At 42.8% G+C, this 16,580-nt stretch overlaps 1 protein-coding gene across 4 annotated transcripts in view; it reads left to right on the top strand.

Moving 5' to 3' along the window:
* Nucleotides 1–16,580, top strand: part of MGAT4D (MGAT4 family member D) — a 99,977-nt gene that overhangs the window by 57,223 nt on the left and 26,174 nt on the right. For all 4 annotated transcript variants that reach the window (XR_004377124.2, XM_032805292.2, XM_032805293.2 and 1 more), the window contains 2 exons: nucleotides 4,428–4,541; nucleotides 6,716–6,791. Coding sequence is in view for 3 of the 4 variants with exons in the window: in XM_032805292.2 (XP_032661183.1) it covers nucleotides 4,428–4,541; nucleotides 6,716–6,791 (190 nt within the window). In the remaining variant the exon portion in view is untranslated. The remainder of the gene's footprint in view (nucleotides 1–4,427; nucleotides 4,542–6,715; nucleotides 6,792–16,580) is intronic.

Here is a 16,580-nt window from a genome sequence, read left to right as displayed (position 1 = left end):
GCTTCTATTCCCTCTACTTCCTGATCCCCAAGACAAAAGGGGGTCTCAGGCCTATTTTAGATCTGAGACAGTTGAACAAATTACTGAAGAAAATAAAATTCCACATGATTACCCTAGCTTCAACTATTCCTTTCCTGGAGCAGGGGGACTCATATGCTGCCCTCAACTTAAAGGATCCTTAGTTCCATGTTGCAATACGTTACGACCATTGGAAGTATCTCATATTTGTGGTGAACTGGTGCCATTATCAGTTCACAGTGCTTGTGTTCAGTCTGTCAGCTGCTCCCCGAGTGTTCACAAAATGCATGGCAGTCATAGCAGCTCACTACAAAAATTAGGTGTCCATATATTCCTATATCTGGATGACTGGTTGATCAGAGGTTGGTCTAAGGCTCAAGTCCTATCCAGTGTATCAACTGTCCTGTCCACATGTGATGCACTGGGGCTTCTAGTAAATTGAGACAACTCAATCCGGAAGCTGGTACAGACAAAAGAATTTATCAGGGCAGTCTTAGACTCCACAAAGGTCACAAGCCAGGCTAGATACTTTACAGGATTTAGTGCTGCAACTGAGAGCAGGCCGTCTGACAACAATATGCAGCTCCCTCAGTCTTCTTGGTCACATGGCAGCATATACCTATGTAGTTCAGCACACCAGATCACTCCTCAGAAAGCTGCAGGCATGGCTAGTATCAATGTGTGCTCTGAGTCATCACTATTTGGATAAAGTGATTGTAGTGCCAATATTAATTTTCTAATTTCTAGACTGGTAGATGAACCTTCTGAAAGTTTGCATTGGGATTCCCTTCCCCCCTCCCCTGCTATTAACCCTCACTCTAGTCATAGACATGTCTTCTCTGGGCTGGAGAGTTTATATGGGGTCCCTGCAGGCTCAAAATCTTTGGTAGTCTCAAAAGGGTCTTAAATGTCAGAGAGTGAAGAGAGGTATGTCCAGCCTGCTTGGTCTTTGTCACTTATGCACTGGGAAAAAAAATTGTTAATTCTGACAGACAATTTGGTGACCAAGTTTTACATAAACAGACAAGCAGGAGCACGGTCGAACTAACTGTACCAGGAGGCAGTTTGCCTCTGGAACTTCTTTTCAGCGATCCCAATTCATCTCAGGGTGCTTATCATCCTGAGAAACAGACCATATTAGCAGTTAAGCTGAGCAAATCCTTCACCGATCACCATGAGTGGTCATGACATTCAAATGTGGCCAGGTCTATCTTCCAGCTCTAGGGAACTCCCCAAGTGAACCTGTTTGCAACAAGAACCAACAGAAAATGACATCAGTTCTGCTTCCAAGGAGGGCTTGGCCCAGGCTCGTTGACAGATGCTTTTCTCTATCCTGGAAGAAATTTCTCCTGTATGCTTTCCCCCTGATTCCTTTGCTTCCCAGGCTTGTTTTCAGAGTGAAACAAGACCCATGTTCACCTTATCCTTGTAGCACTGGCATTGCATGATCAGCACTGGTACTTGATCCTGATATCCTTATCAGTCAAGCCTCCCCTGTCTCTCCCATTGGATTCAGATGTAATTTTCTGGGACTCCATTCCAATCTCCAAGCTCTGCATCTGACAGCGTGGATGCTTCATGGCTGATACCCTTTGAAAAGTCCTGCTTGAAGGACTTTCAAGAAGTGCTTCTGAATAGCAGAAAACTCTCAACTAGAAGCACTTATATGGCTAAACTGAAGCATTTCTTCATCTGGTGTCATGTGAAAGGTGCATCTTCAGAGCAGGCACCCCTGGAGCTCTTGCTGGATTGTCTGCTAGATCTAAAACAGAGTTTGGCTATTAGCTCTATAAGGGTACATCTGTCACCATTCCGGCCTCCACTTCTTGGTGGATGATACATTCCTTTTTTCAAACCCCATCATCACCCAATTCCTAAAAGGCTTGGTCAGATTATGCCTATATGTATGAAATTCCATCCCTCCTGGGGATCTGAATTTAGTTTTAGCAAAATTGATGGGACCTCCCTTTGAGCCCCTGGCAACTTGCTCTCTTCTTCACCTTTCCATGAAGGTATCATTTCTAGTGGCAATTACCTCAGCCAATAGGGTGGGCTAGTTGTCAGAACCCCCCACGCAGTTTTCCATAAGGATAAAGTTTATCTCTGTCCTCACCCAAAATTTCTTGTAAAAGTAGCCTCTGATTTTCATGTTAACCAAGCAATCTGTGTGCCATTGTTCTTTCCCAAACCCTATGCACATAGGGATGAGGAACAGCTTCACTCATTGGATGTGAGAAGGGTTTTAGCTTTCTACATGGATTGGAGTAAATCTTTTATATCCTCTATGCAGTTGTTTGTAGTGGTTGCAGACAGAGCTAAGGGCCAACCAGTTTCCATTCAGAAAATCTCATACTGGGTCCCACTTTATGCATGTTTGTGCTACCAACTGGCTAATACTATTCTGCTGACTAGAGTGTTTGTGCAGTCTATCACCGGACAGGCAGCTTCTGCAACTTTCTTGGGGCCAGTGCAAATTGTAGATATTTGTAAAGCAGCCGCTTGGTCATTAGTCCACAGTTTTGGTTCTCATTATGCCATTGCGCACCAGTCCAGAGATGATGCCAATTTCGAATGGGTAGTCTTACAATCTCCATTCAGGTAGATTCCGAACCTACCTCCATGTGTGTTTGCTTCTGAGTCACCTACAGTGGAACTGAACGTGTAAAACACATCTCAAAGAACAGTTTTAGAAAAGACGGTAACCATTTTTTTTACCAACAAGCAGACCAATTTGAAGATAACCCTTTATTAAGGATGGAAACTATGCACAGAAATAAGGTGGTAGAACTTTCTGCAGCTGTAGCCTGCTACTGTCCTGTTCTACGTTCCTTTGTTTCTGCTCCACAGCAGGAAGTGTGTCATAGGAAAGCCAAAGACTTCATGAAGAATGTACATAAAGTGTGACATATCTACTCCATAGCATATGCTATTCCTGTGCAGGATGGGGAATAACTATACCAGTATAACTGACTTTTATACCAGTATAATTGCATTCACATTAGGGCTTTTACTAGTTTAACTATTTTAGTAAAATGTCTGAACCAAAATGGTAATTCCCATAAAACTTCCAAGTGTAGACCAAGCCTCAGTATACTTTTCAGTTGAGTTAAGTTTATTCAACTGAGTTAGCTTGATTTTAAAAAACATCTTTTTACCCATGTAGATATAGTCTGGGATTGAACATGGGGATAGGAACTGCCTACACAGATCCCTATGTCAGGATTAACACCTAAGGGCTAGATCCACAAGGAATTTTAGGGCTTGTCTACATGGTGAGTAATGAACTGTATGGGAGAGTGATTTCTAAAGTACACTAAAATGTATATTAATTGGCTTGTGTAATGTGCACCAGCAGGTCTAAGGGTTTTCTAGTAAGCTTTAACATAGTACTGTTTCAAACAGCACTATATCAAGGCAGGCAAGGGAACATTTAGCGCGCACCAGCAGGATCTACATGGACCAATTAATGTGCTTTAGAAATCACATCCTCTTTGAGTACATTATCCCATTGTGTAGACAAACTCTTAAGTACCTAACTGCCCCTTTAGGCACCACTGAGGTCTTTAAAATGTCCAGTCAGTTACCGCCTAAACCTGTAGGTGCTTAAATTCCTTAGGCACCTAAGTTTTTGCCAGTGGGCATGCACAAAACCATCTGAATCCTGACTCCACTGAGCAGCTCAGCATCCTAGCTAAGGATGTCTAAAACCCAGCGGGATTCTCAAACTAGTTGTTTCCCTGCCTGTCTCACCTGTGAGGCCTGATCTTGCAGGGATTTGCAGAGCATGCCAGACAGTTGGGGGAAGCAGATCAAGAAATATGTGAGAGAGAGTGTGTGTGTGTCTGTACACTCATCCCAGAATACTCAACAGCCTAGTGATTAGGGAACTGACTTGGGAGATCCAGGTTCAAATCTCTGCTCAAAATTGGACTGAGTAGGTATTTGAAAAACAGATTTCCCATATCGTAGATGAGTGCTGTAACCTCTGGGCTATAGGCTGTGGTGGAGTGGTCTCTCCCTTTCTCTCTCTCTCTGTCTGTCATTTTTGTGAGAAAGGGCTGACCTGACAGGCACCTAACTCCAGGAAAGGATTCATGGCTGTGAATTCCAAGTGGAGATAATCACTTCTCTGTGACCCGCACTTAGGCACCTAACTACATTTTGAAGCATGGGGCATCCAGCTCCTCTGCTCAGCATTTCCTACTGGCTAGCTTAGGCCCTGATCAGCTTTCTGGCTTCTGAGAATCCCATTCTTAGGTACCTGACTTTCCCCATGCATTGTATAACTTGATGCTCAGGATTCCACTGAGCATCAGGGTGCCTAAATGTTAGGCATTGCAATGCTGGCAGTTGCAGTGTCTAAGTCCCTTTGTTGATTTAGCCCATAATTATTAATCTTTTCTTTACAGCTTCCCTAATGAAGTGCAGTCAGGCGTTATTGAGGTTATTTCCCCTCTTGCTTCCTATTACCCAGACCTCTCCAATCTCAAGGAAACATTTGGTGACTCAAAAGAAAGAGTAAGGTAAGATAGGCTATGTAAAAACTTTCCAAGAATTTTGTTCAACGGTAACTTCTTTAAATAGTCCACTGTATTTAAATTGATGAGTGTTGGTGTATTTCAGAGATAAAGCACTGTAAGTTTAAACAGAAGGTCATGAAAATTTATTTAATACAAGTGTAAGTATGGGGGAAACCAGTGCTGTCGTTGGTGTCCATCAACTTCAGAGTGAGAGCTAAACATTCTCCCTGTAGTCCTACTTCTAAAAATCCAACTGTTTTAAAACTGGGTGTATAGTGCCAGATGATGATTTATAAAGATTAGTATGGTATGGTGATAAATGGCCTAACATTTGTTGTTTTTACTTTTACATAATATAATACATCATCTTTACTAACTCCTGGTGGTATCATTAGCCCACTTGCTTCAAATTAATTAGCAGGAAACTGATACTGGTTGGTTTACAGAAGCCAATCAGTTTTTTGTAGGCCAAAAATAAGTTTAGATGGTCATCAACAACTTTCATGGCTCCAGTTTCATGTGCTCAAGAGCAATGAGCTGCCAGTTTGAAGCAACACAGATGACAGCAGCAGAACAGTAGTGCATGTTGCATACATGAATGAAATCAGGTTGCTTTTTTAAAAAATTAAATACCATGCTTTCTAAAGAGCAAATATATTTGGTACATATGAGTAGAATATTCCTAGTTGCTCCCATCAAGGCCCAAATTCTTAGACTTGCACAGCTATAAGTTGTATTGATCCAGATTAAAATACCTTGGCTTGTCAAAAATCAAAATGTTTAATTTCAGTTCAGATCTGTGTCTGCCTGAGCTGCAATGGTGCCTTATGCTCCTGTTCTCCTCTATGGCCCGATGCATCTCCCATGAACCACGTTAGTCTCTTCTCTGGTTCAATCATGGTGGTGAGTCATGGGAGATGCAGTTCAACTGGGGGACATGGCTCAGAAAGGAGACTGATGGCATGGTGTACTCAAACTACAACTCTCGTGAGGCACCATGGTAGCTCAAGTCAACACTTTTCAGTGTCAAATTGATGCAGAATTAAACATTGCAATCAGTTTGACAAACCAAATTGAAATGTTTCAATTGAGGAATGTCTAAATAGTCCCATTTCTGATTATTCTAAATCACTTTTGAGGCATTGTGTTCCACTCAGATTTTGATATTTTAGCTTTTGTCCCAATTTGGGATGAAAACAAACTTGAGCACTTTCTAATTTGGCCTTGAGCTCCTTTTAACTTTTGGCCCCAGGTGATTATTTGTAAATTTTTAAATTAACTATCTTCTGATGAGCATGATAGATTTTTAAGGGACTCTCACTTCTCAGAAGGAATGTTTAGAAAATGTTTAGAATGAGGAACAGATTAATTACAAGGTCTTAAGTACTAGATGAATGACAAAATCCTACCCTCTTTATTCACACAAGCATTATTGCCCTCACTGAAACTATATGGGCAAGACTGCCTGAAAAAGATTAGGTGACAAGTATGAAATGATCACCTCTTTGATCTCTCCTGCTGAACAAAATTATGAGGTACTGAAAATTGAAAACATATATATACTCTCAGATAATAAAGGTAAAAATATACCTAGCTCAGAAATGTATCAGGTACATGGAATTTGATAATTAAAGTCATAAGCCTATCAAATGTACTACAGTAATTAATTTCTGGAAATCTTTTTGCATATAACTTTTTATAAATCTGCTTCTTTAAAGTCTTGTTGCAGATTAACAAATATTAACTTTACTAATAGTAAAATGAGATAATTTTCCTCTAGAAAGTAAACCTACATTTTACTATTAAATATTACAATTAAGTTCATCGATCTGCTTCTGTGTTGACCCATAAAAGCACTCTATTTTACTGCATGGTGAAATCTCAGTAAATTATAACTGTGTTTTGACTGTTGCTGTTTATAACAAAACAAGAAGATGGTTTAGTTCACCTGACGTATAAACTGGTTCATGTGCTATGCATAGAGGAAATTCTAAGACTGAGTTTATTTTGAATCAGACAGTTTTTTTTAACTAGCTTTCCTCTGATCCAGTTAACGGTGAGTGGGAGTAGTTTCAAGTATAGACTTCATAACTACAGTGTTCTAATGTCTGTATTATGCTGATAACTCCATTGAGAAATCCAGAAAAAATTTAACAGAATATGTTGCTTATATTTAGGTGGAGAACTAAACAGAATTTGGATTATAGCTTTTTAATGCTATATGCACAACCTAAGGGAAAATTTTATTTACAGGTATGTTCACATTATCAATAACCAGCTATAAATCAATAAATAAAATGTGCTGATTTTTAGTGTTGGAAGTTTAATTACTGTTAAACTACACAGTGAAGACAAGTCTCCTGTGTTTCTCAGTATATTTGCTCACATCATTTGTAAGCATGAGACTCCATATTTTCATAGTTATTCATCTTACAGCTGTGTATTATTTGATCTGAAATGGTAGTTTCATTTGTATCTTTCTGACATTCGCAGGGCTGAATGATAGACTTGCAAACTAATTGAACCATCAAACAACTTTCTGGCCAGGTTACAGGTGTCTGTTTTTAATGTCAGGTTTCAGAGTAGCAGCCATGTTAATCTGTATCTACAGAAAGAACAGAAGTACTTGTGGCACCTTAGAGACTAACAAATTTATTTTGAGCATACGCTTTCGTGGGCTAAAACCCACTGCATCCGATGAAGTGGATTTTAGCCCATGAAAGCTTATGCTTAAATAAATATGTTAGTCTCTAAGGTGCCACAAGTACTCCTGTTCTTTTTGTGTGTGTAATGAGTTTTTGCTTGTAGTATAAACAGACAGTGTGGGTACAGACCAAGGTGACAGCCCAGGTCACAGCTAGCCAAAATCTCTCAAATGATTTTTCCAAATGGGAAAAATATGAACTAGTTCATTTCATTAAAACAAACTGGGATGTGTGTATGCTGAACTGCAAAATCCAGACCCCCAACTTCCCCAGAATGGCTGGGAGATTGGATCCACATGAGATCCCCAAATCTGGGCTTAATTTTAGTACAAATCAAGACATATGGATGATTAGCTGTCTACAATGAAAATAATGCACTGCACTGTAACTATCTAGAAAATTTCACAACAGCTGTCTGAGAGAAACAATAAACTAGCTAAAAATAATGGTGGTGATGTGTGGGGGAGGAGAGATGAAATGAGGAAAGAATACCAGGTAGAAAGCATCTTTACCTCATTTAATGTTTACCATGGATTTAACTGGAGAGGAGAGCATCCAGAAATTCTATGATGTGCAATTGTTCCATCAAGTGGGAAGAGAACTGGAATGGGAATGAGGCTTATCCAATCCTATGATGGATCCTAGGATTCTGCATGGAAGGATTCTCCCAGGTGGTCAGCAGCAGGATAGGACACATAGAAGGGCTGCTTCTCGTCTTTTCTGGAACTGCTTGGATAAGGGTAAAATTTTAAAAGTGATTTAGGAGTAGAACTGGGCAGAGATGGAAGATCCTATTCTGCAGGAAATACTGAAACTTCAAAAAAAAAAATTGTTCTGAAACAGAATGAAAAATGAGATGTAGAAATTGCCCACAGAATGGGAATTCCAACTTGGCCATTTCATTTCAACCTTTTTAGAAATATTTCCAAGGCTGCCCAGAACCCCAGCAACATGCCAGGTGAGGAACTGAACAACTTGGGAATCCTGAGAGCTAGAGCTCCCAGCTAATGAGGAGCTTTGGGAGCCTGGAATCCCTGATTCTTCAGCAGCCCACTTTGCAGGCTGCCCTGGAACCAGGATGCCCAGGCTGCTAAGGAGTTAGGAGCTTCCAGGCTTCTGGCTCCATTTTAGCACACCAGGTGGGCTCCTGAGGAGCCAGACAGGGGAGCTGTCAGGAAACCAGACGTGTTTTGGTAATCCTTGGTAGGCAGGTTTCCATCAGAATTTTGTCAAAAAAGTCATTCCTGGAGAACATGTTGATTTTTGATAAAGCAGCATTTTCTGGTGGAAAAATGTTCCATCTGAACATTTCTGACCGGTTCTGCTTAAGAGCCTAAGCCTAATCTTCAAACATGATTGACCTGCTTAGGCAGGGGTGCTGGAACCATTCATATAGTTGCGAGCCATTGAACCAAACTGTAAATCCTGTTTATGATGGAAACTATTTCAAGCCAGGGGGTGCTAAAGCACTTCCGGCATCCCTAGTTCAAGCACCTGTGTGCTTAGGAGCTAAAGCAGAGGTCGGCAACCTATGGCATGCGTGCCAAAGATGGCACGCGTGCCAATTTTTAACGGCACGCTGCTGCCTGCCGGAGTCCCAAGGGGACACAGCCAGTGAGGGGCAGAGCCTGTGCTCCCCGAGAGAGGGGCTGCCTCAGCGGCCTGCCCGTGGGCTCCCACATCCCCTTACCCGGCGAGGAGACCTGCCTGGGGACGCAGAAGGGCCCACTCACCTCGGCCACCTTGGTATAGGTGGCCATGGTGGATTGGCGGCATGCTGGGGGAGCGGGTTCGCTGCGGGACCTGGTCCCGACTCCTGGCAGCAGGACACGGGGACGGTGGAGGCGGGAGAGGCTGGTGGCGGCAGCAGTGATGGCTGCTGAGCGTCCCCAAGAGAAGGCACCCGGCTGCGGCCAGGGACTGGTACCTGCTGTTCGTGAGCTGGGAGGAGGGGTGAGCCCCGCGGCCTGGTGGCACTGAACACATAGCAGGTGCAGGCAAATGGGAATCGGTGGTGGCCAGAGAGCCATGCGCCGCCCGGAGCGGCTCCTCCAGACACCGCCAGAGGGGACTCTCTTGCTGGGGAGTGCTAGTTGTGCTCGTGCAGTGCGCCGTGGGTCCCTGAGTGGGTGAACTGGCTGGGGGCCACAGGAGTGGGGGGGGGACCTCTGCCCTGACCCCCCGCCACACCCAGCGCTCTGCCTTGAACCCTAACCCCCCAACACACACACACCCAGCCCTCTGCCCTGAGCCCTGCAGCCCCTCACACCTCCCAGGCCCCTGCCTTGAGTCCTGTACCCCGCTCACACACACCCAGCCCTTTGCTTGACTCCTTCACCCCGACCTCCATGACCCCAGCCCTGACTCTTGCACCCCCTCACATACCCAGTCCCCCCAACCCCCATGCACCTCCTCACATCCTGACTTTTGCACCCCTCACATCCCCACCCTGAGCACCAAATGGGAGCTTTTGCACTCACCCCCACCCCTCGCACCAGATGGGAGCTGCCCAGGTAAATGCCCCACACCCAAACTTCCTGCCCCAACCCTGAGCCCCCTCCCTCATTCTAGCTCCTGGCCAGACCTTTCACCCCCAGCCCTGTGCTCGGTCCACTCCCACCCTCAGCTCAGTGCAGAGAGAGGAAGAGAATGGGCCAGAACCAGGGAGGAGGTAGGTACCCACTGTATGTGGGCAGGGCCGGAACCCCAGACCGGCAGCGGGCTGAGCGGGTCTGACAGCTAGGATCCCAGCTGGCAGGAGCCGGCAGATGGAACCTCTGAGCAGCAGTGGTCTGGGGTCCCAGCAACTGGCTCCGCACAGCCCGCTGCTGATCTGGGATTCTGGCTGCCAGACCCTTGCCAGCCGGGGTCCCAGCTGCAGGCCCCGCTCAGCCCGCTGCCAGCCTAGGTGAAGAGAACTCCAGATCAGCAGCGGCCTGAGCGGGCGGCGGCATAAGATCAGCATTTTAATTTAATTTTAAAAGACGCTTCTTAAAAATTGTGAAAACCTTGTTTATTTTACAATACAACAATAGTTTAGTTATATAATATATAGACTTAGAGAGAGAGAGAGACCTAAAAAACATTAAAATGTATTACCGGCACATGAAACCTTAAAGTGAATAAATGAAGATCCGGCACACCACTTCTGAAAGGTTGCCGACCTCTGTGCTAAAGTATCAGTGAAAGTTAACAAGACATAGCCTTCTAACCACCTAAGTCATGTTTGAAAATGAGACTGAGGCGCCTATGTCACATGCACACCTGAAAATATTACCCATAGAGACCAAAGTGTCTAATGCACCTCAGACACAGTCAGGGAGAGGATGGCTGTCCAGAAGTTAATAAAGCCTTCAGACAAAATGCTCTGTATTTTTAGTGGATGACACTAAGCTGGAGGGAGAGGTAGATATGCTGGAGGGTAGGGACAGGGTCCAGAGTGACCTAGACAAATTGGAGGATTGGGCCAAAAGAAATCTGACAAGGTTCAACAAGGACACATACAGAGTCCTGCACTTAGGACGGAAGAATCCCATGCAATGCTACAGGCTGGGAACTGACTAGCTAAGCAGCAGTTCTGCAGAAGAGGACCTGGGGATTACAGTGGATGAGAAACTGGATATGAGTCAGTGTGCCCTTGTTGACAAGAAGGCTAACGGAATATTGGGCTGCATTAGTAGAAGCATTGCCAGTAGATCAAGGGAAGTGATTATTCTCCTCTATTCAGCACTGGTGAGGCCACATCTAGAGTACTGCGTCCAGTTTCGGGCCCCCTGCTACAGAAAGGACAAATTGGAGAGAGTTCAGTGGAGGGAAAATTATCAGGGGCCTGGGACACATGACTTACAAGGAGAGGCTGAGGAAACTGGGCTTCTTTAGTCTGCAGAAGAGAAGAGTGAGGAGGGGATTTGATAGTAGCATTCAACTGCCTGAAAGGAGGTTCCAAAGAGGATGGAGCTAGGCTGTTCTAAGTGGTGGCAGATGACAGAACAAGGAGCAGTGGTCTCAAGTTGAGGTGGGAGAGGTCTAGATTGGATATTAGGAAAAACTATTTCACTAGGAGAATGGTGAAGCACTGGAATGGGTTACCTAGGGAGGTGGTGGAAACTCCATCCTTAAAGTTTATAAGGCCCATCTTGACAAAGCCCTGACTGGGAGGATTTAGTTGGTGTTGGTCATGCTTTGAGTAGGGGGTTAGACTAGATGACCTCCTGAGCTCTCTTCCAACTCTAATATTCAATTATTTCTGTTGGTGTGATTGGGGAAGATCGTAAGAATACTAGAAATATCAGTGCTTGCATAGGGATGATTATTATGAATTTCCAGTTTCCTTTAAGAATAATTACATGTTGTTTACCTTATACAAGACATCTTAAGGGCTGTCTTGTGGCATATATACCCAGCCCTAGGTTGTAGTGATGCCTATAGCAATCTTATCTTAAAAGACTTTTCTGGAGGACTAAAAGGGAAATAATGCCCTTCCTCTTGACCCTTTCCCAGCCTGCCACTCCTTCCCTTGGTCTGCCCAGCCTCTGGACCTTTCTCCAGCAGAGACCCTGACCTATACAGAGAGGCTTCTGTCATGGGGACAAGGGGGATGAAATGGGTGCTACAATGGCAGTTGAGGCCCCCCTACATGCATGGATCTAATGGGAATAGTCTAGGCCACTATTTGGAAGCTCCATAACAAAATGAAAAAAAGCTTAAAAATCCTTTTCCTCAGTCCATTACTTACCATACTGTAATATAAACATTTTAGATTAAAGTGAGGTTTGGTGACATTTTTTCTGATGTTTATTTACTTGTTGGGTATGTTTAGTATTTTAGGGAAATCTTAAAACAGAGAGTTTATTTTACTTTTTTCTCAGAAATAGTATAATTTTGGTAAATAACTCATATGAATGTCTAAAGTTGAAAAGATAATAAAGTTATGTAATTATGTATCTACAGTACACTTACTATCACATGCCAGCTAAAGCCCCAGTTCAGCAAAGCATATAAGTATTTTGCTGAATTGGGGTTTAGGTGAGCTGCTTTGTGAAGTGCACTGATCACAAATAAATATTTGGAAAAAGATGATAAGACCTAACACTTGTTCAGTCATTCCTTCTTCTTTAAGTTTTTGTATGTGATCAGCTACTGTATCTTCAGCTCTCTTCTCATTATGCGTGGTAATATCTTTGTTAATCAGTAAAAGATTGAGAGATGTTTAGAAACCATTGTCATTTTCACTGTAACTGCTCAAGTTTTTTGCAGTGCATTAGAGCCCCTTGAGACACTTGTATTAATGCCAGCGCTAGGATAATAGGATTGTAAGTAAGCCATAAAAGCAGGCAATCAAATCTCTCCATACCTAGGAGGAGATGTAGTTTTTTTTTCTTGTGTCCATTTAGAGTTGTTTTATCCTGAGGTAATTATATATTTCCAAAGCTGAAAGCATCTTTGAGTAGCTCAATTACTACAGTTGTTGGGAAGTGCTTTCTATCGATACTCATGGGAACTTAAATGAAAACCTTAAATATGACAGCAGCTTTCACCATCTTCATTCAGAATTTGTTATATACTCACTTACTTTTTTGAGGTGCTTCTCCACTCTAATATCTGTAGCAAACCCTGCCATCTCACAATTTTATTCTTATTGACTGCAATTAACTTATTAAGAATGTAAGAATGGCCATACTGGGTCAGACTAATAGTCCATCTAACCCAGTATCCTCTCTCCTGACAGTGGCCCGTGCCAGATGGTTCAGAGAGAATGAACATAACAGGGAAATTTTATTGAGTGGTCCATACCCTTATCCATTCCCAGCTTCTGGCAGTTGGAGGCTTAGAGACACCCAGAGCATGTGGTTGTGTTCATGACCATCTTGCCTAATAGTCATTGAGGACTCTATTCTCTGTGAACTAGTATAATTCTTCTGTGAACCCAGTATATTTTTGACAGCCACTGCACTTTGTGGATAGTTCTCCGAAACCATCTACTCAACACCAAGATCTTAGACTCATAGGTCAGAAGGGACCAACATGATCATCTAGTCCAACCTCCTGCACAAAGCAGGCCACAGAACCCTACCCATCCACTTCTATAAAAACCCCTAACCTATGTCCGAGTTATTGAAGTCTTCAAATTGTGGTTTGAAGACCTCAAGCAGAGAATCCACCAGCAAGTGACCCATGCCGGAAGCTACCTTATGGGGTCAGAACATGTAGGGATAAGTGAAGGAATGGCTAAAAGTCGTGTAGAGTTGAACCTTGCAAAGGGAATTAAAACCAATAGTAAAGGTTCTATAGCCACATAAATAAGAACAAAGAAAGAAGAAGTGGGACCCTATCACACTGAGGATGGAATGAGGGTTAAGTGAAACCTAGACATGGTCCAATATCTAAATAAGTACTTTGCCTCAGTCTTAATAAGGCTAAGAGGAGCTTAGGGATGAGGGAAGGATGTTAAACGGGAATGAGGATATGGAAGTAGATATTACCACATCTGAGGGTAGAAGTCAAACTTGAACAGCTTATGGGACAAAATCGGAGGGGCCGGACAATCTCCATCCAGAATTTAAAGGAACTGGCGCATGAAATTGCAACCCATTAGCTAGAATTTTAATGAATCGGTTAACCTCGGGGTTTACCGTACGACTGGAGAATTGCTAAACGTAGTTCCATCTTCAAGAAAGGGGAAAAAAAGTGACCGAGTAACTATAGGCCTGTTAGTTGACGTCTGTAGTATGATAAGGCTTTGGAAAAAATTTGAAAGGAAAAAGTAGTTAAGGACACTGAGTCAATGGTAATTGGACAAATTACAACACGGTTTTACTAGAGTTAGATCGTGCCAAACCAACCTGATCTCCTTCTTCGAGAAGGTGACAGATTATTTAGACAAAGGAAATGCGGTAGATCTATATTTACCTTGATTTCAGTAAGGGCGTTTGACACGCGTTCCGCATGGGGAATTGTTAGTTAAACTTGAAAAGATGGGATGAATATGAAAATTGAAAGGTGGATTAGGAATTGGTACAGGGGGAGATCCAACGGGTTGTACTGAAGGGTGAACTGTCAGGGTGGAAGGAGGTTACTAGTGGAGTTCCTCAAGGATCGGTTTTGGGGACCAATTTTATTTAACCTCTTTATTACTGACCTTGGCACAAAGAGCGGGAATGTGCTAATAAAGTTTGCAGATGATACAAAGCTGGGGGGTATTGCTAACACAGAGAAAGACCGGGTACCATACAGGAAGATTCTGGATGACTTTGTAAACTGGAGTAATAGTAATAGGATGAAATTTAATAGTGAAAAGTGCAGGTCATGCACTTAGGGATATAATAAGAATTTTCGATATACAATTGGGGACGCATCATGGAAACAACAGAGGAGGAGAAGGACCTTGGGGTATTGGTTACGATCGCAGGATGACTGTAGGGATACTAAGAAGGTTTATTTAGAACATGGGTTTATATGAAAAATGATTTATTGTTAGAAATGATTTAATGTTAATTAATACTTTATAACTAAAGGTTTATATTAGAAATAAATGTGATTACCCAGATTAGCCTCTAACCTGCAAGCCACCAGCTGTGTCTGTGTGAAGCCTGCTCACAGAAATACTTTGTATAAAACTTGTTAAAGGTTAATTGACTCTAAGTGCCCTTCTCTAAGTGACACTTTGTAATCACTACAAATAGAGACCTCCACCTCTGTAAATTCATTTTTATCTCACTTTATGTTCCTTCTTTTAATTGTTAAAAAGACAGGGAGTCTCACACCCAAAAGTAAAAGAGACAGTGAAATAAATTATTAAGATAAAAGAGCGTATGTGAATGAGTGCCTAAGTTTAAATGATGAATGAATGGTTAGGGAGTTACCAGCCTGAAAAAATTCAGTGTCGGCCGAAAGAAGGTGTCCAAGTGGAATCAACCAGTGACCCCCGGATGGCGAACTGGGATCCACCCCAAGCACCTAACAAACATCTGACAGAATGAGCCAGACACCTGCTGATTGATTCTGCAACAGCAGAACGACCACCCAACACCTAAACAAACAAATCTGACAGAATAGAGCCAGCGATCTGCTGATTAATCTGGCAACAGCAGAATGAATCCCATGAACTAACATAGGGAAAAATCCCTATAAAACTGGACTCTGGAGACTGAGGACTTGAGTCTATGGTTCTGCTGCCAGCCTCCAGGAGCATCAGGTGCACCTGACCCAGACTCGGCTCCACTCTTGTGTACAGGGTACCTGGCCAGTATTCTGTCACAAGCAACTTTAGGCTGGTAACTAATAATTATCTATCCAAGATGTATGAATGATTGTGCGAATGGATATATATATATTAATATATATATATTATAATATATATATATTATATATATATATATATATATATATATGTTATCCTAGGAATAAGTAGCCAAACAACAGTTTGCTGTTATCTTTTATTTTATTTTGGTATTTACATAAATGTGACAAATGTCTTGTCCCCTTTAATAAGATCCTGCTAGTTTTTATTGGTATTATAAACATGACTATGAGCCGCCAATGCGATATGGCCGTTAAAAAAGCAAATGCGGTTTTAGGGTGCATCAGGCGAGGTATTTCCAGCCAAGAAGGAGGTGTTAGTACCGTTGTATAAGGCGCTGGTGAGACCTCACCTGGAATGCTGTGTGCAGTTCTGGTCTCCCATGTTTTAGAAGGATGCATTCAAACTGGAACAGTTCAGAGACGGCTACTAGGATGATCCGAGGAATGGGAAAACTGCCTTATGAAAGGAGACTCAAAGAGCTTGGCTTGTTTAGCCTAACCAAAAGACGATCCGGGGGGTATGCTTGTCTATATAAATATATCAGGGGATTAACGCTAGGGAGGGAGAGGAATTATTTAAGCTTAGTACTAATGTAGACACAAGGATGAATGGGTACAAACTGGACACTAGAAGTTCAGGCTTTGAAATTAGATTGAAGCTTTCTTACCCATTAGAGGAGTGTGAAGTTCTGGAACAGCCTTCCGAGGGGAAGTAGTGGGGCAAAAGACATATCTGGCTTTAAGACTAAGCTTGAAAGTTTATGGAAGGGATGGTATGATAGGATAGTTTAATTTTGGTAACTGTCCTTGGATTATCAGGCAGATAGTCTGCTCAATGGTCTGCGATGGGATGTTGGATGGGATGGGATCAGAGTTACTGGCAGAGAAATTCTTTCCTGACTGCTGGCTGGGGAAGCCTTTGCCCACTATGCTCAGGGTTTTAGCTGATCGCCATATTTGGGGTCGGGAAGGAATTTCCTCCAGGACAGATGGCTGACGCTCTGGGGTTTTTTGCCTTCCCCTGCAGCAGGAGGCA

The sequence above is a fragment of the Chelonoidis abingdonii genome, chromosome 5, assembly GCF_003597395.2.
Source record: "Chelonoidis abingdonii isolate Lonesome George chromosome 5, CheloAbing_2.0, whole genome shotgun sequence".
NCBI classification, from domain to species: domain Eukaryota; kingdom Metazoa; phylum Chordata; order Testudines; family Testudinidae; genus Chelonoidis; species Chelonoidis abingdonii.
Note: the sequence above shows the minus strand (reverse complement) of the source record. Positions and strands in the feature narration are given on the sequence as shown.